Here is a 26,313-nt window from a genome sequence, read left to right as displayed (position 1 = left end):
CCTTATTTACGGACAAAGATACTTCTGGGAGATGGGAAATTACCATGTTCTGTTCTGTTCTTCCTTTTAACACTGCTCATGCATTTTAGCCAATGACTCTTCCAAGAAAACTGAAAGAGCAATCCTCAAGGGACGGACTGGAAGTTAGGACTCCTTCCTTCCCAAAATGATGTCCTCATCACTATGCTATTGATTCAGATTTTCTTGGAAATCTATGTGAATTCCTTCTTCAGCTTCACTTCCCTACAGCAGCAGAGGAGGAGATTTCTGTGCTTGGTGCCACCACAGTACTGGTGGCCCTAAGAGATGAAGACTCAGAATAAGTCTGGTATCTCAGTCCCTCTGCAATACATCTAGATAGTTATTTTAGGAAGAAGGCCCAATATTAAAGACAAGCACAGATGCATAATGTCTAGAGTCTTCATGATTTATGGTTTATCTAGGCCGGTTACTTGCAAAAATGCAACAGATAAGATAAATGAAAGACTAGCCCCTTGGAACATTGATAGAATAAAAAGACTGAAGCAATGTGCTCCACCTACCTTGTCCGAGTATGGTTCTTCAGTAAGATCAATGTCTTCAGACTGCAGCTTGTTTTCTATCACCATTTCCAGATCCATTCCCCTGCTACAAGAGACTTTCCTTGCCGAAGCAGGACCGAGCTTTACCACGTGCTGCTGAACACTAGCAGTCTCTGGGAGCTCTGACAGCCAGGGCGGCAGTGGGCTAGGAGGGGTACTGGGCTCCTGTTCAGATGTCCTATGGGCAGGTACTCCGTGCAAATCAACGGGAGCGGATGGGCTGGACTTTTTCACCGGCAAACACGGTGCTTCTAGACTCGAGTGGTTCCCGCTTGCGGTCACGGGAGGATGATATAATCCGTTCGAAAGGCGTTCTCGGCATTTTTTGGCAGGGACAGGTGGTGGCTGAGAGGGATTTTTTGGTTGCATTCTTGCCTCGTTTGTGCCTTTTTGCTCAGCTTCTAGACCGCCCTTGAGGACTGGAGCATAATCAGCCCGTGCAAGGTCATGAAAGCCCTTACTCTGTATTTCAAGAGGTGTCCTTGTTGCAGGGTGTGTCACCAAGGCAGCCTGAGCTTCACAGTTTTTCAGGGGGAACAGAACAGGCTTTCCACCTGCACTTTCCATTACAGAGCAGTCCAACTCCTTACCTCTTCCCTTCTGAGAACTGGCAGCTCCCTTACCTTGCTTAGGCATCAAGTCACCTACCATACAACTGCCCCCATGAGGCTGAGGTGGCAGGGCAGATCCAGTTGCCTTTTTTGCTGTATCCCGTGAATCCTGAGGAAAAGAATCTTTCTTGCTAGTGTCCTGTAGGTTGGTATTGGATTCTCCCTGGAGATCGTCCAGGGAGTGAGATCTTGGCCAGGTATCCACACCCTGGGGGCCATCCAGAGTTTCATAGCTCCGACAGACGGCAACTGGTAAACTCCTACGGTTCTTCTTCAGACCCATAACAGCTGGAGGTTGGACGGAGCTCTTCAGAGCACGATGTGAACAGCTCAACCGGCCTTCTTTTTCCCCTTGCTGGAGAGTTTCTATTGACTTGGTCAGTGGGAGTGTAGGATAATTGGATAGCTGGTTTCTGCTGAAGTCCTTAAAGCTGTGCTCACTTGCTGATTTTGAGGGCAGATGACAGGTCCTTCGAGTTTTACCTAAAATCAAATAAATCACAATCCATTAGAAAAAAATACCCTCTGCGTATTAATAGGGGATCACTTCTAAATGACTTTGAAACACAGTAGTTTACTATTTAACTCTAAAAGCACAGGAACCCAATGCCATTTTAAACATGAATTTCTGAGTTTCAGCTTTGCTAATGAAGAACTGATAATTGCTATCAGGTAAGGAAAATACCTTTAAAATAATTACTGTCCCATCTGCTCCCCTGCTTACAGAGCTTTGAGGTCTAAGTCACTTAAACCTTTTTCAATGAAAATATATCCTGCACTTAGACCTGATATTCTATACCAGTTATATGAACTGGTTTGACCCCATGCAGAAGTAACTCATAAGTTCTGGCACTTTTCTCCACTCTTCTAACTCCTTTAGGATGTTGATAAATATGTTCACCTCCTAATGGAGTTTACTAGATTGCTTTAAAAATGCAGGAATGCTCAATTTTATTTTTTTTTAATTACTATGTATGTCAATAGTGTTATTTCATCTCTAAAGTAAACAGCAAACCATTTTTGATGGTAAATCAGAAAGCAAAAACGTTCCAGGAAGACTGGTGTTGCAACAATCCCTTTGTAAAGTTACTTTTAGGAACAAGGGTTTTATGGAGAATGGTCTTACACTATGAAATTGAGACTGTTACAAAAGAAATTTTCAAGAGTGACTAATCTTAGTGTTATTCTCATGCCATATGCTTTATCAGAGTGGAAGGTCTTAGAAATGTGGTGTTTTATTATAACGATTTAAGATGTGAGGACTTGAACCAATCTGAACCACATGTCCTTCGTAAGCTTTATTTCATATTTTTATGAGATATGCACCAACACTTCAAGACAGCGTAGAAGTCCATCAAATCTGCTTGATAGAAAAATTCTGATCTCATTACTGTATTCATGAGCATGAAATCCAAGGCCATTTCTCCAGCACTGCATAGATATATGTGTATTTACAAGACTGAAGTAAATTTGTCTCGGAGCAGACAACCTCTCAGAATGAACAACATATCCTGAATAATTATTTTTTTCTGGGTGATAATGCTACTTTTGCCCACCTACAGTAAACTTTCTAAAACAATGACAGATAGCTAAAGCTTGGAACTTCTTTTTCCAATGGAGAAAAGAAAGAAAAAAGCTTTGGCTAAATGCTGACAAAATCCAATAATAATAGGTAATTAATTGCTGTCAATTAAAGGATAATTTAGCTTTAGAGATCTGAGAACTTGTGCTAACTTCATTCAAAATGAATTAATCTAATGTACTTTTAAGCAATAGATGCTTCCTTTCATATAGTTTGCCTTCAAAAGAGAAGCTTAATGTTTTGTTTTTGAATAATATATATTGCTCGCCTTAAATATGAATGCTAACATAAATCTAGTGTGTGTTTTACTTAGGAGTGTCCCATTTCCAAAATTCCTGTTATGCAAAGAAAGCACCTGCTTAACCTACAAGAGAAATTGCTTGCTTTCCCTCTTTTTCTGCTCAAGGAATTTAAAATCAAAGTAGTCAGAAAACTAGCAAATATGGCTGAGGGTACCTTTAAAGAGAAATAAGGAAAACATTCTCCCTCAAGGGGGGAAGTTGGCCATGTTTACTCGTATGCCAGCCAGGTTATTCTGTCTAAAACCAACACGTGCCCACAATGGTGAATACAAGCATACAAGAACTCTCTTCTCAGAATGTGTACAGTTCAGCTCCAGCTAAGTAGCACCATTTTCCCAAAAAGCTAATAAAGACACATCACACAAGAACTTGGTTCCTTTCCTACATCCTTGTATTCAGGTAACTTTGAGAAGTAGCAGAAAAACTTAACTACCTGCACCTTTTTGTGGAGTGAGACCACTGCCTTCTGAAAATAACTTACAACCACATTAAAAAAGCATGTTTAAGAAACATTACATTCATTTTTTAGTACCACAGGCACTAATGTCAATATGTAGTGAGCATGGAAAGGAGTGTTCTCTGTTCATTATTCATATTTGCTAGCACATGTCTGACTTAGGCAGCGGTTCACCATATTGTCTAGGGCTTGCTGTCACAGCTCACTTAACACAATCCGTGTACCTTCTTTTCAGCCTGAAATATTCATCAGGGCTTACGCTGGTTTTAGAAAGGCACACTGAGATACCTCAACACCTAAAAGAAAAGTTCTGACAAATGCTACTGCTGTGCGATGTTAGGCTTTTACTGAAGTTATGATGGTATCTAGTAAACATCATTTTGTTTCTTTGGGATATGTCTGTGTAAAGTCCAGTAACGTGGGGATGAGAAAAAGAAGAAGTGGGAAACAGGAAAAGGAAGAAGAAAACAGAAGAAATAAGAGAATAAAAATTCTAGGAAAACAAAAGCAAACTTTAGTTCATTCCAGCCCTGATTCACAAAAAAATACAAATGTGGTGAGAGTAAAGGAAAAAACAAAACAAAACATTTTTTTCTGCAAAATAAGTAACTGGATATATAATCTTTAAGGTCTCTGCTTCAAAATTGTTTAAAAAAAGCAGTGGGTTCAATGTTTCAATGCTACTGTTTTGTACAAAGGACAAGGATTCAGATTATAATTTCTCTTACATAGATTTGTCATGAGCAATGTAGCAGTATGACCACTGTGATTTCTCCTCTTCTACCTATTCCTTCCCTCCTCCTGACTGAGGGGTATAATTTCAGTATGCTCTTGTGAAATTAAGAAAAGAAGGCCATATTTCCTGAAAGCAGGCTTTTAAGTATGTTTTTAAATTGTTTCCAGGAAGCGGGGACCTATATAAACAATGTCTACAAATGTAACATTCCTTCCCCATCTCAAAACAAACAAACAAACAAACAAACAAAACCCTACAAACCTATACCGGTTAAAGTGTATATTCTTATGACTCCCTGGTAAGCAGACTATTGCCTTTCATAGTGCTGTCAAACACAGCAATCTCTCTGATTTAAATATGTGCAGAAGGACATAAGCATCTGGCTGAAAACTAAGATAACCAAGGTGGTCCTTACACAAAATTAATGGAATGTTTGTATTGTTTTCAGTACAAAAGGTTCAGTTCAAGCTACAAGCATACTTTACCCTTTTGTTCAATGTTATGCTGCAGTGGTTTTTTTATTAGATAAAGCTGTGTCCACCTCTCATGATATAGTTATTACTGTTAGAATACACAGAATGAACTTTTCAATCTTCTGTCATTATCTACCTCAGAAGAAAGAAAATTATCTTTGGGAATATTTCCAGAGGTACCAGAGCTACAGCAATAAATTTTGAGTGTTTCCCTCAATACCTTTTGTGTGTGGAAGATCACGCTCAGGGAATTCAGAACTCAAAACCAGATACAGAATATATTCAATGGCCTGTATAGATCCCAGATTTCTTTCTTTTTTTTTTTTTTTTTTTTCTTTTTTTTAGCATTGCTTTCTGTGGCAGTATTTCTGTGTGCATTTCAAACATCTCAACTGACACAATGAAGATGATGGCACCTGAGACAATCCTTACATCACTGCTTTTTTATGAATACAACTAGTAGAAAACCACCCTACATCAGGCAACATGGCCATCTGTTTTGTTGCTTCCTCTTCTGACTAATTAGTACTGAATGCTTAAGTGCTTTGGGTGCTCAGTTGGCACTACGGAAATTTGGGCTTCAGTTCCTGAACAAATCAGAGAACATCATTATCCCACCTGATACAGTCATGGTTTGTCAGCCTCTTCATCTTTGTGCCTTGCATATGCAATTCCTATTCCTTTCACACCCTATTCCTCCTTAAGAAGGTATGCATCACAACAGGAAAAGGTTCAAAGAAGCCAGGCGTTATCAGAGATACAGAATGACTTATGATGGCTCAGATTAGAAAAGAGATGACTTGAGAAGGAGTATGACAGAGGTCTATACACAGACAATGCTAAGTATGGAGGTTTTAAGGAAGACCATGGATGTGCATAAAAATAAACAGTTTGAGGAAAGTGGATGAATGCCAGGAAACTGTACCAAATTCATGGAATTTCGGTACCTTGGGAAGCCTTAAATATGCTTACTCTGTTCTTACATTCTTCTTGTAACTATCTGCTTTTGGCTGCTTCCTGAAGGAACTAGATTTCTGATAAGGTTTCTAAATGTGTCTCAGACAGACAACTGCATGCAAGAAGAACTCAGTAACTGCACTGTTATCAGAAGTTTAAAGGAGAATTCATCTCTCTGTGCCCTGTTTTAAATCAAGGACTAGTCTATATGGACTAATGGTCTGATCTTGTATGGTTGCTTTCTGGTCTTATTTTCTTCCTGTTTATCACTGAATAAGTTGCAAACTTTATAGTCCTTACTCTCTGCAAATTGCATTAAAACCACAATGTTGCTGTAAGTACACTGCAGATACCTATGAGAAATGTAAGTATTTCTGCAGCGGGATCCAGAGAAGAAATACACCCATATCACTGCCATAATACATGGCAAGCCATTTTTATCCAAATTGCAAGAAGAGCTCTGAAATCTTGAACTGATGCCAAAAGGTGCAATATCGGCCTAAAACAGGGCCCTACTGTGGCCATTAAAACATTACGCAAAACCATTCCCCGGGAAATGTGAAGGCCAGTTTCTTCTCATAATTTCATTTTCCCCTTTATGAAAAGCAGTTTATTATTGCTGATCTGCACATTATGATGTTTATATTAGACAAATGATTACCCTTATTTTAACAGTTGAGCCTCCAATGTATTTTGTAAACAATAAGTATGGAAGCCATTACTGTCCATGAACTTTGCTGAGAAGGTGGAGCACATTTCAGATTAACCAGCCTTGACAAAATCTCTGAATGACTCCCATACTGAACGTTCTTTTCATAATGGTTTTCAAAGCAAGCACTAAATGCATTTGTGAGCAAAAATGATACAGAAATGCAGCAAGCCATAGATGAAAAGCAATATAAAAATCATTAGTGGTATTTCACATTCTGCAAAACTCAGATAAAAATAATAGTTTAAACGTAAAAGTAAGTATCTAAGCAGACAGGCAATAACAATTGCTTTCAAAAGATTTTATTATATTGTTAAAATAAGGAAAATGTACAGGCAGCAATTTAACTTCAGTGCTACAGCTATCATAATGATGGCACTTAGAGATAAAAAGGAAAGAAAATTGTCACATATGCCATATATCTAGCTATGATTACATTCTAGCATGCCTGCTCCATGAGGATTCATGTTCAAGGCGAAAATTCCCTCTGCTTTCAGGAATTTAGTATATTGCCAATTTCGAGCATTCAGCTTCAAAGCAAATTGCAATTTTCTTCAATAAATGGTTATTTCTGAGTGACAGACTGACAGAAAATGGACATACTAAGAGAAAGATCTTTAGCTTGTATTTTAAATGGGAGAAATGGCTACTACAAGGGGCATACAGCATCTCTGTTTATTTTGTTCTTGGATTCCTGTTTATACTGGATGTTAGTGATGAAACCAGGCACTCTGAGGCCAAAACAAGGCTCAAAAGCTTGGACTGATAATGCCAAGCACCAAGTGAAATACAAACCAGTTTAATCCATTTTAATATTTAATCTCTAATGAAATATTTGTGTGTACAAGCTTACATCCCTCAAGTATGTAGTCCTCAGTCAACACAACAATCTGATTTCTTCAGAACATGGAGAATAATCTCAATTAGCATCCATCTCAGTAATTTTTCAGCGCATCACCTTTTACTGATGCGCAAGACAAGGTAGTTGGAACTGAGCATAAGCAGTTCTTGCTTTTGTTTTAGCTTATTTTCTCACAAGCTTTTAAATTAAGTTAACTTGCTAGCCACTTGTTCATACACTAAAATCCTAAATCTCTGCACCTGGCCTCTGATCAGATGGGAATGCAACATGCAACCTGAGCAAAATGAAAATAAAAATAACAACAACAAAAAAAAAAAAACAGCCTAAAACACAGTGCATTTTAACTGTTTATCTTATAAACAGTTTCTGTGTAAGTTTAACAGCAATTTGCCTAATCCCAGTGTAGTTCAGATGCTTTTCTACTGCCAATGGTCCCTTAGAAAAGTGCTGTCTGAGTGTAAGTAATGCAAGCCTCATGAGGCATGGCTGCAAGACTATGATAGGGGGTGGACAAGACAAAGTATGGCAGTGAGAGTACCTGTTGCCATATGATTACAAAAAAATAGCAGATGAATTGTGAAATGTGATTTGTTTTCTACCATTGCAAATAAATAAATTAGAAACAGCAGCGATGAAGACCAATGGCCCAAATCAAGAGGGAAAGAGGCAGCCAAAGCAAGGGAGAAAGTCAAGCATGAAGTAGTTCACATAGGCTAGAAGAGGAGCAGAAAAGATACTAAGTTATCTACTGAAAACAGGCTGCAAGGATTTTAAGGCTCGTTGAGGACATTATTACCATTCTCCAGGTTTTCACTGCTTTCGTAGCAGCCTGAATCCCGAGGAGAGCATCCAGTAAGGCCTTGGCCTTCAATGAGAAGTTTCTCCTGAGATCCTGACTGGTCGCTGTTACCTAGAGGAAATGAGAATACAGTGAAAACAGAGACAAACAGAGAATCCAGTAGAACTTATCAACCTTCCATTTCTAACATCATTATTTTCACTGTTTTAACAACTACAACAGGTCCATGTTTAAAAAACAGTGAGCATTAGGAACAGCCATCACAAAGTGATAAACACTGTTGTAAGCATTCATCATGTTTGGCACAGGATTAAGCAACAACATCAGCACAAGTGTCAGGGAGCATTGCTGTAAACAATAAAAGCAGAATGAGCTGTCTGTGTCCTCAGTTGCTTTGGGGACAAGTCCTACAATTTACAACCACCAAAATTTATTTAAAATGATGGTGTCAAAGTTTTTTCTAAGAATTAAAAAAAAATAATACCCCAAACAAAAGCAAAAAGCATTAAGAGAACGAAATAAAGTGTTTGTTTGTTTGTTTTTGTTTTTAAAAGAATAAAATCCTAACCCTGACTTATATTCCAGATGGGACCAAAAGGAAGGATCAAGAATGGGTCTGGCAAAGTTAGGCAACGTCTCCTGAGGAAGGGGGAAGTGACAATGGAGAGACTGGTGGTAAAAATTTCCTTCCTTCCTTGATCTGTGCAAACAACCAACGCTCAAGTGTGGTCCAGTTTAGGCTGCATAGACCTGATTCCAGGAACTTACAGCATTCAGTTAGAAACCACGTTTTATAAAGAAACTAAATCTGGAGCTGAAGACACAGAAAAGAAACTTCATGATGCAAGGACTCAGTTTATGCTGCATTCCTCCCCACCCCTGCAATACAATGTCAGAAATGGTTCTTCTGATTCCTATTCTCAGCACATGAAAGGTAATTATGGAGTGGAAAGAAGTGCTGCTGCCCCTCCCAGGTTCCAGCTGTCTGGTCCCCATTTCTCTCTGCTCATCATCCTGACTTGGAGCCGGAATTTATACTTTCCAGCCACCACATCAAATAGTTCTTGACCAAAATTGAAGGTCCCTAAAAAGAAAAAGATTCCTTCAGGGAAGCGAACATTCTAAATAGCTCTGCAATTATTAAAGAGAAGTTCATATTAGGTGACATGAAGCTACTCTTATAAGTGAAAAGAATACAATTCTGCAACTGTAGTTTTATTGGGCGGAGACAAAAGGCAGAGAAACTCTGGATGCCTCTTTGGGAACTGTACAGGAAAGATACATGTCAGTGAAAGCTCAGGCCAAAAAGCACAATCCAAAGATGCTAACCACAAATCTCTTATAATAGAATTAAGCATTTCCCACTTAATAAGCAGCTGTTTAAATTGTTGCTATGACAGTTTTAGCTACACTGTAGGATTTTGCACAGAAGCAGCTGAGAAAGTCCTCCCACAATTCATTCCACCGATTCTCATCTGTGGGATACTAAACTTCTGCCAAAATTTAGGGATGAACGGGAAACTCAGTACATCTTAGGTTGCTTCACGTAAGCACTGAAAGCATCTAAATTCCTGTCTCAAGCAAGACTTGCTTTTCATATAAATGATTCTGCTGTACTGTGACTCTTGGCTACTGCATGGATGGTACAGCCCTGCTTCTTGCTGTGCAGCGACGACCCTGTCCAGTTGGACTGCCAGTGCTTACCCTGCTTGCCCTCATTTGTCTAACCTCGCCTGAGACCATCTGGACAATGGACAGAGTTGCACTGCTGCATATTAGACAGATGGTTCACTGTCTTTCACTCTTTGTACTTGAACAATATATTTTCTCCCTCCTGTGAAAATCACTGTATTGATGTATGCACAATCTGAGGCTACCTGTACAATCCTGTAAGTCCAAGAATCATATGCACATGCAGGTAAAATCAGACAAAGCTTAAATCACATTATCCTTTTCCACAGCCCCCTAGCTTCGATCTTTTTCCTTGATAACCTCAATCTCTTCTCTCTAGTCTAGAAGTGTCTTCTTGACTATTTACTATGCCTCAGCTTCTTATTTTGAGTAGGTCACCTCAGGATTTATTCTCAAATATCAGTATTCTAATGGGTAAATGATGTACGTTTGACAACATTTGAATAGGCTAGGTATGCAGGGCTTATAAAAACAAAGAATTCTGTCAGAACAAATGCAAATCTTAAGTCATTCCTCAAAAATCTACATGCTGCTATATAGAAAGACCCTGGAAATAACTAGATTAGGAAAAAAAAAAAAAAAAAAAGTCAAAATCCATGAACCAGTTCCCTGCTTTAAGGGGTTCACAAGGTTCTTGGCAGAGCTCTGTTGAAACTGAAAACCTCAAACATCTCACGTACTATCATACTCCTGCAGAAGTTCCACAGCTGTGAGGAGAACAGCTCTGTGCTCAGGATCTCGGATGTTCAGTTCATCTAAATCCTCTTCTTCTAGAAGCTTAAAGGTATCCAGATCTTCGTAACCATTGAACAGAAAAGTGGGCATATGCTCCTGCATAATAAGAGAAAGGAAAGAGCTGTAAGACAACATGTTTATTCAACTTATTTTGGCAATAAAAATACTAGAGGAGATTTTCATAACCAGCAAAAATATCAGTAGCTTAGCAAATGCAAACCACTGTATAACAGCAAAATTATAGGACTACAGCTTGTATAAACATTGCTCAGAGCTCAGGGAGGTAGCTGTGCCAGATAGAATACTGCACATATTTCTGTATTTGGAATGCACTGTATTAAATTGCCTGGGTAGCGTGCTACCCATCTGCATAATATGCCACAGCTCTGTATGAACAGAGTACTGCAAACGATGAACAACAGCCACACCAATTATCTCCAGCTCTCTGAACAGGAATGTGGAAAATAACTTATTTTGTAAAGATAGGGTAACTATTGTTATTTTTTTTATTATACTTTTACTTGCTTTTGATGGGTGTTAGCTGGTAGCAATACCATACAAAGATTTATAATGGCTGCAATGCTCTCTGAGCGCATACAACAAAGAAGCCTGCAGCACATCCTCACAGGCAGTTCTTCCTGGCCTTAGCTATTTCCACTTTGCAGCTAAGACCTAATTCTGTTAAGTGGGGTAATGTTGCTTAGGACTATGAATCTGCAGTGCAACTTTCAAAACTGGTAACTCCAAAGGTGTTATCCTTCCCACAAACAAAACCGAAGGGATAACAGAAAAAATGTGGACAGACCTTTAAGTTGATGCGATCCAAGAGATCCTCCACTGACTTGGGCTGTGGAGGTCTGCTTTTCCGGCGTCTCCTGGTGGGCCGCTTTGGCTTCTCTTCCTCTTCGTTTAACACATCCACATAGATAAATTTGAAAGTGCCAACCTTGTTGTTCAACAGGCCCATCCAAGTGCCCATGGGGGGTTTGCTGATGATATCAATGATGTCGCCTTTCTGCAGACCAAAGCAGCAAGGAAGTCATTTAGGCATGCTTTGTGATGGATATTCAAGCAAACACATCATTTTTCCTTGGTTTTCCATATTCCCAGAATGGACAGAACACAGTACACAGCATGGAAAACACCCTTTAGTTTTCAAAAAGTTAATGAGACCTTTTGCAAAGATTATAGCCCAGTGATGCATTGCTGCTGTTTTGTACAGAGGTCTCCAAGCAGTGCAACTGTGCAAGAAAGAACAGATCAGACTGCTCAGCATATAAGGATACGTTCTCGCATCAGATCTTGTAAGGAAAGGAGGCACATGTAGAAAGTAAAACTGTTGGTTTTCCTACCAATTATCTGACCATAACAAACAAAACGATGCACAAGGTTTTGTATCCTTACAGAGATTACCTTACTTACACCTGCTTTAATAGGAATTAGCTGCCCTTGGAATTTTAAGTAATGAATGCCCTGTGCAAAGTCAGATAGTTTGGACTGAATACTGCACAAATAAAACACTGATACCCAGAAAAATTAAAAGGGGGTAACAACTCATGGTCAATTAATTCAGTATTAGTTCAAATTAACTTATACATGTATTAACTAAAATGCCTTTAGAGGACATTGCGTGTAGGTGCAACCACATCTCTTCCAAAGATTTTGAAAATTATGCCATGGATGGACTAATTCATTGCAGCAGGCAAAGTAGTTTTCCAATCTTTCAAACAAAATCCTTGCAAAAGAGAAATTAATGTGTGGCTTATTTTTATTTTTCCTAAAAATGCAAGTGTCTTTCCCTTGGATGTGTGGAAATACTAATACTTACTTGCATTTTCTAACCTTTCAGTATCATTTGAGCAACTCTCAAATGCATCAAAATAGGATAGGTTAAAAGGCTTAAAAAACCCACAAGCAACCTCATTAACAGACCAAGAATTGTACAGTTCTTACGAGGAGCTCTTCTGTAAGAGTTTTGCCAAAATACACATTTGACCCCTTAAAAACAAACATAGCTGGTACCTTGAGCTTCAGAGAGTCTGTGTCATAGGGACTTGGAGTAAAATCAGTGTGAACCCTGGCTCTTCCACAGAAAGGTCCTCTGTAAGGAGGTTCTTCATCATCACCATCTTCCGATTTTACGCTCTCCCTGTTGCTGGTTGAGGAATCCGTTGTGCTCACTGTCTGACCACCTAAGCACATGTACATGACAGACTTAATATCAGTCCACAAAAGAACAAATTATTTCTGAAGGTTAAACCAAAAAAGCAGTCAGAGCTTCCTAGGAAACATTTTTTTTCCTACAAAATATGTTGTTGGAGTTGGAACTCCTTAAATGCCCTTTCTTACACCAAATTATTCTCCTCGATATTTAACTGAGAAGATGATTAACTAGTGCCTCACCTATGATATGTCACAGGAGTGATATTGTCATCTTTTTGCTAAGCTTTGCCCACAAAAAAACATAGTGATGTGAGGAAATTGAGCTCTGAATCCTATATGACGGGTCCCTCATATTCATGAGTTTGGTTTTATGGTGACACTTTGTGTTGTTATTAAAAAAAAAATAAATCAGATTATATTCAGAAAACACTTTCATTATTTAAGCACCGAGATTTTTCTTCAGTGTTTTTGCCCAGTGTGTTCTTGTTTTCTATTGATCAGTAGTTCATAGAATTAAGTTCACCCCATCTGGATCCTGCTTGAACTCTGCTTTGTGCTAGAAACAATCTTTAACCAGAGAGGTTTAAAATAATACTCCTCTAGCTTGTTAATGAGAAAACCTCAAGGTCTCTCTGGAGGGGAACCAAAAAAAAAGCCCAGCAGGAGTGCCCAGCAGAAATCTAGTGTGAAGATGTGCTTGTTTGCTACTTGTCCTTGATCTGGAATTGAAAAAGCACTTTCACTGCATTGTTACAGGTGAAGGACTGTGATTCTCACTCCAGTCATTTGCATTATAATAGTAGGACCAGCAGACCCAGCAAGAAAGAAGGATTTCACTTTTTCAGGGCTCTGTATAAACACTGAGCAAAAGAGACAGTCTCTGCACCAAATAGCTTACGGTTCTTTGTAAGCCCTTAGTGACTAACCCTTTTCTACTTTTAACCACTGTTTCTGTTTTGCCTTTCTCTAATTCTGCTTACTGTGGAGATCTCTGCTCCCTGCAGTCACAAAAATGGAGCAACACAATTAGAACAGGACTTACTCATTGAGCTCTGACCACTTAAGGAACTCCTCAGGCTCTCCACTGAGCCACCAGCTTTCAGCTTGGGCTTGTCCAGGGAGTCAGTGTCTGGCGGTGGTGACTGTGGAGAACCTGGCATGACCCCAGGACTGGACTCCTGCAAGGCATTGAACCATTTCAGTTTGGTAAGCGAGCACAGGTATTGACAGGAGCTGCTCACTCATATCTGAGGAGAGAACTTCTTGTATTTTCCTGCTCTTTAGAGACAGGACAGAAGCATAACACATTTATCAACTTATTTAGTGATACTCAGCTGTGGCAGACACCCCACTTTATTACGCATGATGGCAAACAGAAGAAATCAATAACTGTCTGAGAAAGCTAGCACTGCAAGTGGAAAGAAACATTACACAAAACTACAAATTCAAGGTTTCCAACACACACAATATATTTTATCAGCAGTGCTTGCCAAACAGCTAAAGCCAAATCCAGCTTTCTGAATCGGGATTTTGTAAAAACGTGAATGCAAACAAATCAGATAATTCAAGTCAAAAACACAGCAATGTAATTTTTTTTTTCAGTGTATTATTAGTATTTTTGCTTATTTACCTTGAAGGAAAAAAAAGAACTAGAAAATGCAGCCTATACATAATATACATGCATACAACACACATAAACATAAATGCATAAATTAAAAAAAAACAAACAAACAAACAAAAACAAACAAACAAAACGGTTTTGCTACATATGCAGTAGGTGAGCAATTTCTTTTTTCATTCAGTCAAACATTACAGGAAATCCAAAAAGGTCTTTCCTAAACTGAAATCCTGTCAGCCTCCGTGACGCAAAACTGAAGCAGAGCAGATTACTTGTGGCAGAATGGTTTTGCTTGTTTTCTCTGAATGCAGGCAGAGATACTGGCACATAGTTTGAGTCATGCCAGAAAGAGAGAAGGTAAAAATATTCTGAAATGACTGTGCCAAGAAGCTGGAAAAGAAAAGAACTCTAGCTTGCATACGAGAAGAGGGTTTTGAGCTGGTGTGTGGTCATGAAGCTTTTAGATTAAACCTATTATTTGCATGCTGCAGAGTCAGCAGAAAAAAAGTCATCCCAGCACAAGACTTCAGAGGCCTAGTCAATCTTGCAGAGAGCTAGAGGGCAGAAGTACTGCTAACCCACTGAGTTCTCACTGCATCCCTTCCTTAGGGAGATTTTCCAGTGGGGCACTTTAAGGACAGTAAGACACCAAAGCATCTTATCACTATCAAATCATACTGATAGACCTTAAAATGTTTTAATTATAAATGAAATGTAACCATAACTATGGCACTGCCCCTGGTCACGAACCAGTAGGTCGAGCAGTCCCCCAGGGAAGGATTTCTAATGTTACAGTGCATTGTGTAAGTCTGGTCATGTACCTGCCTGCTGTGCTGTCTCCGTATTTGCACTTTGGGGTTGTTATCTCGAATCTTATTAATTGAAGCTCCTTCTACAAGCAACAGCACTTTGCATTAATGCCAAAAAGCTCTGTCTGGTAGGGCATGACAGCATTTCCGTTTCCATTTCCATTTTTCTATTGCTGCAAGCATCCGCGGCCATCCAGCGACTGGTAAGAGGCCACTTGGGGGCGATGTTTGCCAGAGAAAGCTCTGCTTTCCCGGCGGTTTTGTAATCTATTAAATACACATTGCAATAGTTTTAAACAAACGCTGACGAATTTTTGACACACCACCAAAGCAACGAACCCCAAGTATACCCCTTAACTTAAGAAGGGGTATCTATAGAAAAAGCCAGCAATTGTTCCTAGGCCACTAAAATTTAAAGCCTTATTGTACTTCAGGTTTAAGACTGAGTTAGAGAATTCCATAATGAACGAATAAATAGGAAAATGTTCTGTGGGGTGCCCCTCTCTGACTGCATTGTGCATCTGTCTTAATGAGCTGCTACAGAAAGCAAGTTATAATGGAAAACAGATCTGTAATAACAGACAGGCACTGTGTATGTGAAATTATGCTGGGAATTTAAACTAAGGTGTAAACTGCAGACTAAATGTATTATTGTGACCCTGTGTCACAGGCCAGTTCCCTTAATAAATAAGGATGATAGATAAAGAGATGGAAATATAGAGCGAGATGTGCAGTGCCATCAACCACAAGCTTCTGCTGATGAGTTACTTGAATGAAAATCTGGAAATGCATTTTCATGGTTGAGCTTCTGTAAGAAGCCATTTCACAGTGAGGGATTTTATAAGAACATAGGAATAAGCCAGACCACATACTCCTGTTAGAAATTTCTTTACAGATGCCTTGTGATACCTCAAAGCCTGGTAATCAATATTGATCATCGCTTCTATGTTATTAAGCAGAGTCCAATGAGACCTTACATACCTGCTCAGACAGAGAGCTGCTGTATTTTTTAGACATCCTTTTCTTCATGGTTTCCTTTACAGATTTCACCTTTTTGCCCAGAGATATACGGGAGGCAGAGGGCGATTTGATCACTTCTTTATAAACAAAGTCTCCTTCTTTGCCCTGTAAAACAAACCAGGGTTAACACCTATAAAATATAGATCCAATTTCTTCTCCATCCAGCAGTCACTGCAGAGGTAGCCAGGCAGATGCAGGATGGTAGTGTGGTGTTCTGTTTATAGCTTTAAATTCTCTCTTGAGACCTTCTAAAACCACTGCAGCCGTCTGCCATAACTTACTCTTAAGGCCTGACTTGTAACTTTACTGTAGGTACCGTGTGTAGATAGTTCTGGGGTCTGTTGGCACTTCTTTGTCCCTTTGGGTTTCAGGTAAGTATTTGACTTGACAGAGCTTAACTGTCTCAGGCTAAGCCCTGCTGATGGGACATACAACAGTCGTGTCTCATGTTGGTCAGTACCACAGTTTTACAGGACTCAAGGTACTTCTGAAATCCTAGCCAAATATCTCTATATACACACACAGATACCTGTATTTGGCTACTCAAATTTATGTTCTGTTTTTAGAAAGGCATTCAGCTAACCTCTCGATTACCATCTTTGTGGCTTTACTGTGGATTTTTGTATTAAAAAAAATGCAAACAAAAGCTACTAAATCCATCATCCATGGTGGAAGGTTGCACGTGCACACCTATTCTTAAAACACGGCCATAAGCTGCTGCTGAACTAAATTAGCTGGTCCACATATAGTGGATGACAAAAACCAGCTGCTTTGAACGCATTTAACCTTTTCTAAACTAGCTTTGGATACCTAGCATTTACTTTTGCCACAAGCACACAAAACGAATTACCATGGATCAGCTAACATTCTGCAGAACTTGTATGACTCAGCCCTTTTTCAGATATTCCAAGCTGCATGTTAAACACAGTTCTTCATCCTACAGCATTTCAGGAACCGCAGCACGGCAGTTCTATTAGAGTTCTACCACCACTGCCATCAGTACAGATGCACCAAAAATCACAACGCAAAAAGGGCCAAAATCTGCTTGGCAGCTATCAGATTGATTACTGACTTTTGTCTCTGACTTGGTTCAATATTCCCTTAGAGGAAAACTTGAGTACACCAAGTAACAGTAAAATAAGTGTATGCTATATTCCACATAAAGGATTTATTCCCCACTCCCCCCAAAATTTATGCATGTTTGCTACTTTACTGATGTTCTGCCAAAAACATTCTCTGATGTTCAACTGATAATTTATTACCGACCATTCTATTTTTTTTTCCCTTTACAAGTGATTGCAATGTCTTTGCTAACTTTTGGTCTTTGAGTAGGAAATAAGGACAGCTCTTTGCCTTTTTGGATGTCCTCCCCCTCCCAACTGCATTAAGTTAGTGGACTTAAATGTTTAAAAAACAAAACAAAACAACAACCTTGATCTGCATATGTTAATTAATCTGGCATACTTTACCTGTCCCACCATGCGAGACAGGTGATGTTAGTAGGAAAACCGTAGCACCTAGAATTTACTCTCTCCAATATCAAAAACATAATCTGAACAAAACACGTCAAATTAGCTATGTTTAGGGATAATTAGTGTAATTTTGGAATTTAGCTTTTTTACTGAGTTGAAAACTGATGAATAAAATAGCCATCCAGTTTTGACCAATAAAGGGGGAATTTATGATGTTAAAACGACAACAACAACAAAACGTTGCTAACAAAAACAAAAACCAGCTGTTTAAATGCTGACATGTAAAATGTTTCACAATTTAGATTTGTTTTAAGTTAACAGGGAAGTTTTCAGAGCCAAACTTGAAACAGAAAAGAAAAAAAAAATATGGACAAAAAGAAAAAATGTTGACAATTTCATTTGATGCGACATTCTGACTCATTTCTGTTCTATTATTTTTAGCCACAGGCTGACCAACAGCAACACTAGGATCAACATGAGTAACATAAAATGGAATTAACTCTCAGGGGAGTTACTTTATTGTATAGAAAAAGTTCTCTTATAGACAAAGGGGCTCTGTGTTCAATTGTGCAGCACCCAGAACAGCTGGGTTCTGGTCTACTTCAGAACTTGTAGATACAATGAGAAAAGAAATAATGCATCTCTTACAAAATGACTTCCACCCAAATAATCTGCCGATTTCCACTAAATGGAGATTTCTAATTATTCCAAAAAGTTTTACCAAGAAAAGATAGTAGTTCTATGTTTTGCCTGGGGTGATGCTCTGAGGAAGTTAGACACAGGAATAGTCCACAGATGTGCCCCCAGATCTGTGCTTTGATCACTTGTTCCTGCCTCTTTACACATATGGTGTATAAATACTTATACACACATGGATATGGGTGGATATGTTATTCTCAAAGCTAAGGAAGTCTGTGGTTAACAAAGATACTTTACTTTCTTGGATCCCCAAACTGCTATTATGGACCTAAATTACACTTCAGTCTATTATAACTCTATTGTGCATTTCATTTTCTGCTATTTCAAGCCTGAGCCTTCTCGTCTTATACTCACCATTTGGTCAGAATTGTTTCCGATATGAAGGGAACGATTTGTCAAGTCAAATCCTCCAAAGCTGCAGGTTCTCTGCAAAAAAAAAGGATGGAAACAGTTCTATCACAATGATTAGCTCACTTGAAACACTGTGATTTGAAGAACACCAGTGAAAACACACACGTCTGCAAAAATGGAAACAAACAAACAAACAAAATGATGGGAGATTATAAACCAAGAATGCTGTTAAAAGCAATTTGAGTCATTTGTCTTTTCCAGAGACAACTCCTTGGCCTAAGGTCTGCTGCTGTTGAGTCATCTATTGCCTACTCTTTTTAAAAAGAAAAAAAGACTTTCTGGTCTGAGGAAACTGTTGATCTTATGCATCAAGTTTTCCAGGTTGCTGGCAACTCCACCTCAGCACTCCCATCTGCCTTCATAAATTAATCCACGGTAGCACTGAAACAGAGAACCACCAATCTTTTAAAGCATCGAATAACCTACCTTCTGGGAATTGCTGCATGCACTCCATTTCCACTGAAATACAGGGAAATGCTACCTTGTAGGGCAAAGCCCTTGGAAAAAGGAGGGGAAAAGCCACCCAGCTATCTGTCAGCGTTGTGTCCCCAGTGACTAAGTAACCCCCAATTCCAGATTAGGTATTTACCATCACACCTCTGGTGGCACATGGCAGCTCTGCTACTTCTGGGAGAAAGTACGTCATATTTGCAGTGGCACAATCACCTGAGTGACTCAGTTTTGGCTGAATGCACTGGTGCAGTTTATCATAATCATCCTGCATAAAAAAGAAAATCAGCACTATGATACCGCTTCCTTCCTAAGAGCAGAAGGCAACTAAGCTCAGTACAGTTGCATTTCCACAGCCAAAACCAGATTGTGTAACAGATGAGTCTGCTAAAGCTTTGGTATTGCTTGAAAACAGCGAGCCTCTTAGGGGGCTCAGAGAGAATCCAGCTTTTGCCTTGTAACCTAAAAGGTCAAACCTTTGACTTTTTTTCTGGCCACATGACCAACCAGCTGCACAGCACTCAAATACCCGCCCCTGACAAAAGTCTCAAAGGGCAATCCAGGAAAATGAGGACATGGCTGCTGCAATGTACTTGCACAGCTTCAACTCCGGGCCCTAGGCAGGGGTTTTGAGAGAGTCGTATCTCTGTTGTAAGTATTCTCTTTAGAGTTAGACCTGAGACAAACAGGAGAAAATCAGCAACTTGCAAACTGCAAATTCTTAGGGCCTGAACCACTCCATGGGGTAACTTTAAAGAGACCTTAAGACTCAGCTTAAGACACTTTAAGCATCAGATCAGACCTGCAAATGATTGCCAAATTAGTCCCGTGAGCGTGTACTTGGGAGCTGCAAAGATCCACCACCTGAGAACCACCAGGTGCTTTGCTTCAAGGCTCTATTCCAAAGAAACAAGCCCTATAAACTGTGCCACTTAATACACAATTAGATCAATTAGTTCTGTTAATGTGAACATTCTTCTTGCCCCATTCACTACTAATCAACATATGCGTTAATTGCTTTTAAAAAGTTTTATTTTCTGGCTTTACAGTGGGTGCTATACCCAGTGCTTGAATGCCAATTTTTGTACCCATCACGGCTCTACCAAAACTCAAATCCAACTTTGTCTATGCCCCCCCCCCCCCGCATCCAAAAAAGTGTTGTGATTTGAGACCAACCACAAGGAATAAGACGAGTTTTTAAAGCACAGCACGTTTAGCTATGAGTAATGTTCTCCTGTGAAGAGTCCATTCTAACTATTCCTGCAGCGTATGGTAAATCCAACAATGAAGACAGGACATCTGGAACTGCTCTGAGCAAGCTCATCTGTCAAACCAGCCAAAGCTCCTCCTCTAGCAGTCTTCTGAGACAGCAAAACGCCTGTTGGTTAAAAGCTTCTGCATAAATGTACCGTATTAAGGACTTTTATTGTTATGGATATTGTTATTCATTATGGACCTCCCCTACGTATAACGTTATCTTCAGCCTTCAATTCCAGTAATGAGCCTGGTAATTCTGTACCAAACAAAAGGTCTGTGGATGAGGAAAGGGATATTCAATGGAATGGCCATGCATTAAAAAAATATTATCATTTTGGGAGAAAAGAAAAACTGATGCTATTTGAAAATTTCATGCATGTCCAGGTCACTGAAACAAATATAAATGACAAAAATGAATGGCAAGGCAAGACATAGTGACCGATTCCACTGAATACATAGGCATTGCAATTTCCCTGAGGTTGCAGCAAACAAACATTAAGTGTTTCTAGGAAGAAGGAGTGGCATTAGCTCAAGTTTGCCAGCTTTCTGTGGTTTCAGGAAGAAGTGTGTTGAAAAAGCTAGTAAGAGCAGTGCGTCCCCACCTTTTATCCCATTGTAATGAGGCTGGAGAAGCAGTTAGCTGAGGAGTTCATCAACAACAACAACAAAATGCTATCCATTTCTTCTCTGACTGTATCTCCGTGAATACACAAAAGTCAGTCCAGATGGTTTTCATAAAGAAATTACTGTAGTAAGACCACTTTCTAGAAGAACTGAAAAGCTTGTTTCTGACACCTGTATTTACAAAGACAGCTTTAGAAAGCATTTTTAACTATGCAGCATCACTAGCCCAAACGAATACGCTCTTTTGCCTGAGATACCACCTACTGCTCAACCCTGAGAAGGAAGGACAAAAAAGCTTTCTCTTATCTTTGTAATATCATTATGGGAAAACAGTGTCTTCTGAGTACAATATTTATGAAAACAAACAGTATCATGTCAGTGGCAGGGCAAGCAGTAAACGCAGAAGAAATAGCGAAGCAGCCAAGAGAAAATATTCATGCTACTGAGAAGGAGAAAAAAAAAAACAAAAAACAAAACACCAAAAAAATCAATTTTGCATCCAGAGAACAAAAAGTGGACCATAAAAATATGGTCAGCTCCCACATGTTATTCAGGGAGACCGAGGCTGTGGGCTCTTATATTAAGAATAACTCACACCTGGGGAAATGAAGCAGAGGCCTCTCAAAATAAAACCTGTAATTCAAGAAGAAAAGCTGTTTTTACTGTATTGTTCACTGGGATATCTTGCTTAATGTTATGGGTGTACTGCTGTTTCCACCCACGGAGGGAGGGAATATACCTATATTTTCTACTAGACAAGAGACTGGTTCAGCTTTGGAGATCTGGCTGGCCCCAAAGGCAAGTTCCCAGGAAACTCGGCATCACGGTGAAGGGAATGGTCAAAACTGGGTCATATACTCAGGAAGAGACTTTGGGTCTCTGGAGTGCTCAAATCACTTAATATCTTGTACAGCACCATTTATTTTTTTAGCCACCCCTTGTTCCTTTTCCACAGTGCTCTGAGGGAAGTTAACACCTTCACCTCAGGCAAGAAAGGAGGAGCAGTGGCCAGGGACAGAGCAGAAGGGGCACTTTTGGTGGTGGCGAGCAGCAAGCAGGGGGGCAGTGTCTAGATAACGTAAAACTCCCTGTCTTTCTGCAGCTGCGTGTTGACAGCAACTACAGAGCTGGATGGGCAACCTGGTGAGATGCAAACTGAGTTGTGAAGGGCCAATATGAGGCAATGACAGAGGGCAGGACAGAAACAGAGCACAGTTAACTAAGCGTGCTCTAATCCTTTGAAGATCTTGTATATCTCTCAGTGTGCCTTTAAGAGATTGCTGACTTCCAAAGCATCGTAAAAATATTTTTATACTGTCTCAAAGCTTTTCATCAGTCATCTCGATTTCTGCTCTAAGGGAATTAAAAAAAAAAAAAACACAGCATTTTGTCATATTTGCTCTTTCTCATCGAGTTACTCTGTGCACATAGAAACTGCAGACTCAACAAAACTCTTCTCTGATGAAATTACATCAAGCTCCTCATGGCTTACTCTTCCCATATAGCTGAATTCCAGTGCTTATGAGTTTATAATGGCAATGAAAGCAGAAGAAGCGCTGAGTTTTAGTTAAAAGTATAAAGCAGAAACAGTGTTGACTGCAACCTCACAGAAACTGGAAGACCACCTTCATGACAACTCTTTGACTCACAGACTTTTGGTGGATTCTCAAGAGAACCCTTTTAGTACAGCGATCCACTGTGGCAGCCCACTTCCTCTTGGCTTCCTCATCCTCCTCTAGCAGGCATCTCCTCAGGTCCTGCTTGTCGGCCTTGCTCAGGGTCCTGTCAGTAACGGGACGCACCAGCTGGGAGAGGTTGAGGTGACTGTACAGGCTTTTCTCCACCACATAGGTAATATTGAATTCGCTGACAGAGGTGCGCCCTCGTAGCCTTCTGTTTGGGAAGCCACAACCTCCACCCCCTTTCGCTTTGTGCCGCAGTAATTGCAGGTCGCAAGTGGTGGGGGATGCTCCTTTCCTAGCAGGGCGCTGGCAAAGAAAAGCTCTGGAACAGGAATAGTTAGTATCCATTTTCTTCAATCGGATCTGCTTCCTTACACTCTGAATCTCCTCCAGGGACACCAGAAGATGGTGCTTGTGCCTGTTGCTGTCATAAAAGCAAATGCTTTCTGTACTTACCCCATGGCTCAGCGAGCCGAGGCTCTTCTTCATTTCCCCATCTGTCAAGGAGCGGCAAACTTTCTGGGTCTTCTCCTCTTCTGGGTAAGAGAAAAATGTCCCAAGTTTCTTGGGAGGCTTGATAAGGCCACGGCTATCAGTTTTGCTGAAGGTCTTCACCAGCTTCCGGTTGGCTCCCCACGTATCAAGGCTGCTAGATGAGGGAGAAGTAGTGAGTGAGTCCGAGTCATCCTCTGGCTGCTTCTCACAGGAGCCATCGAAGTAGAATTGCTTCTTGTGAACTCCAGAGTAAAGTGCCGATCTGTCATCCAGTATGGGCGAGTTGTCAAGTGAGTGCTCTTCCACACCTGCAGGGGGATGAAAGCAGGACAACGGATGTCACTGTTCATAACTCTTTAAGATCTTTCTCTGTAAAGTTTTATTTTATTTAATTATCAACAATCATCCACTTAAAATGGAAGGAAAACTCTTCCTGATTCAAGAAGCCCAGAAGGTATTTGCAGCTGGATACAGCTGAATCAGCAACTTCCACTTGTGAAGTGAGAGTTTTGGGATAACAATAAATAGACTGTAACAGCATGTAAATAAAGCAAGTGCTATTTTAAGTTTCTCTCTTTCATCGGCTGCTAAATAAGACCACAGATGCTCTCACTTAGAAATCCTTGAAAAGCTGGAACTGGGATCTGTTTCTTATGTTCTTCTTCTGACGCTTTCTACGATGGCCTACTAAAGCTCTGCCCTAATGAAATTACGGTAAGTCAGAAATATACCCAGGGATTAAAAAAAAAAACACAAACCAAACCAAATGCATCTCTCATTTAGGTCCAGTTTTCAAACACCCAAAGCTTCTGCAGTAGAAAACAGTATTTGTCCCAGAAAGTTACAGAGCTGATCTCAGGGCTGAAATGAAAAGAGCTGGGATTTCCACAGGGGAAAAGGAACCAATTTTTATGATACCGAATTTACTTAACAACCAGATGCGAAGTAAAAAAAAAGCCAAAGTAGGTCAGATTGTGGTTGTGCCAATTTCAACACTGTCCTGCTAATGACAGAAACACATTGTTTTCACCAAATACATATTTCACAGAAAGGGAAGAAAACTTTCTGAAACACAAGTGAATATGGGAAAATAGCCAGGTCTCCTTTCTGGAATGGAGTGAAGGGAGAAAAGTACCTGGAACTGTGATTCCTTTTCACATTTATAATTTAAGAAACATTTTTGTCTAGTGTTTTCTACTGAGCAAACTGCAGGCTCAGATATTAGATGAAGTAACAAGGAAAGAGTCAAATGAGAGTACACATCTTGCTCAGTCCTGCTTGACAAATTTCATGGCAGTCACAGGTATATATCAGAAACATCATTACCAAAATACCTATGATTTACTGAAGTCATTTATTCACTAATAAGGGGAAAAATCAACACAAAAACCATTAGTTGCCTTGTACAGGCTTCCTGTCTCATCTTCAGTCACTTGGCTGGCAAAACATATTTGCCCCTTATTTACTGAAAGCTAAGACACTGTTTTACCAAAATAAAACTCACTGTGACAGTGAAGGGATAGCAGGTCACATCTGACACAACTTTCACTGCTGAGAACTTTGCTGGGGTAGATCTGTAGATTGGAGCCTTGTTTTAACTCCATTTTCACTGGACTGTCCAACTTGCTCTTTTTCTCCTCTAATTCTCAATTTGAACAGAAAATTGACTTTCTCCTGAGACTGGATATGGGCTGATAAACAATTTTAGTCCACTGAGTAAATATGTTTTCAAACAGCTTGTAAAATATGCATTGTGTGTCAACATCGTAACAGATGTTATTTGGAGTCAGTCCATGACACAAAGCCATAATGACACAGATGTAGATTTAAATGTTTTTAAATGCTATATAAGAGCGGTGCCCAAGAATTAAAACCTTCACTTAGCTCACTGAGGGAAGACTAACACAAAATACACATGGATTCAGATATTGGCACGTACTAGTGACTGTCAGATCACCAAAATTTGTATTTAGTGCAACAAAAGACTCACTAGCAGAACTGTGGGAGAAGGATCTGGGGGTAGGGTACTTTAAAAACAATGGCAATGTATAAGGAAATTTGGAAAAGCTCTTCTTTGTCAAGACATTTCTGAGGAGGGTTATGAGGAATCTTTCTTCTGGGGAATTTCATGTTGGTTTTCAAACCAAGCCTACTGTCATACTTTAACAAAGGCTGTTGAACACCTATGAATTTACTGACATTATGCTGATGCTACTACATCAAATAGATTTCTCACTCAATCCAACTCTCAAAATCCTAGCCATCTAGGATTTCACATGACTTCATGTTTGTATACTGGTTAAATAATAGCAGCAAACAGCTCAAGAACCAATTTAGTCAACTTCAGGTAACTTGGAAGGGCAGATGGCAATCCCCAAATCTGACCACAGTATCTTCTGTGATCTTGCAGAGTCCTCTGACACATTTGAACGGGAATACAGACCTACATTATGAGATGTGGGGATGGACAGCATTTATGAAGCACTTTTAATTTGTCCTATGAAAATTAGGGTATGGGGAGACCTTTCTGATAGATATCTAATCCTAATGTGTCATTGACTCCTTAAGGTGCCTTCTACTTATGTAGAAGCAATCCATCTTGTTATTTAACAATATACACTTTTTTTTTTTAAGCTACAGAATTCACCAAGAGCCAACCTACAAAGAAACTCCACAGCCCTGGATGAAGCACAAACTCTGAGTTACAGATGAATTACTCAGAAAAGCCTAGCATTAAAACAGAGGAGATGGGCAGGAGATGGAGAAAGAAGGAAGCAGGGCAAGATTTTTTGGAGTTCATTCAATGAGTTGGGGAGCAGGGGTGGAAAAAATCAGTGGAAAAAAACCTGGAAGGAACTGAGACACGTAAGTGGAAGACTGAGGGAGAAAATTAAAAAGGCAATGAAATAGAATTGCAAGTGAAGCACTGCGAGAGAAGGAATTAAGAACAAAACAGTTAACATGCTGAAGAGACAGCCTGGTCAAACTGTAGGAAGGCGCCTGCACGCCCTTGGGCTGCCTGGTCCTGCAGCTGCTCCCAGCCCTGCAGTCTCTGGCTGGTTGCTCCCCGCAGCTTTTCCCAGACCCCCAGGGGGTAGGAAAGGCATCGCTGGCGTT

At 39.9% G+C, this 26,313-nt stretch overlaps 1 protein-coding gene across 3 annotated transcripts in view; it reads right to left on the bottom strand.

Moving 5' to 3' along the window:
• Positions 1–26,313, bottom strand: part of LOC311208365 (SAM and SH3 domain-containing protein 1-like) — a gene marked incomplete at its 5' end in the record, with an annotated part of 551,022 nt that overhangs the window by 5,737 nt on the left and 518,972 nt on the right. For 2 of the 3 annotated variants that reach the window (XM_084285034.1, XM_084285035.1), the window contains 9 exons: positions 543–1,675; positions 8,067–8,180; positions 10,442–10,592; positions 11,302–11,511; positions 12,519–12,688; positions 13,702–13,837; positions 16,068–16,211; positions 18,632–18,703; positions 23,158–23,504. In XM_084285034.1, coding sequence (XP_084141160.1) covers positions 543–1,675; positions 8,067–8,180; positions 10,442–10,592; positions 11,302–11,511; positions 12,519–12,688; positions 13,702–13,837; positions 16,068–16,211; positions 18,632–18,703; positions 23,158–23,504 — 2,477 coding nt within the window. Of the gene's footprint in view, positions 1–542; positions 1,676–8,066; positions 8,181–10,441; positions 10,593–11,301; positions 11,512–12,518; positions 12,689–13,701; positions 13,838–16,067; positions 16,212–18,631; positions 18,704–22,668; positions 23,505–26,313 lie in introns of all 3 variants that reach the window. The other variant, XM_084285033.1, reaches the window with a different exon arrangement.

This window comes from Netta rufina, assembly GCF_964035555.1.
Source record: "Netta rufina genome assembly, chromosome: 3".
Lineage (NCBI taxonomy): Eukaryota > Metazoa > Chordata > Aves > Anseriformes > Anatidae > Netta > Netta rufina.
This window is presented reverse-complemented; position numbering and strand designations above follow the sequence as displayed.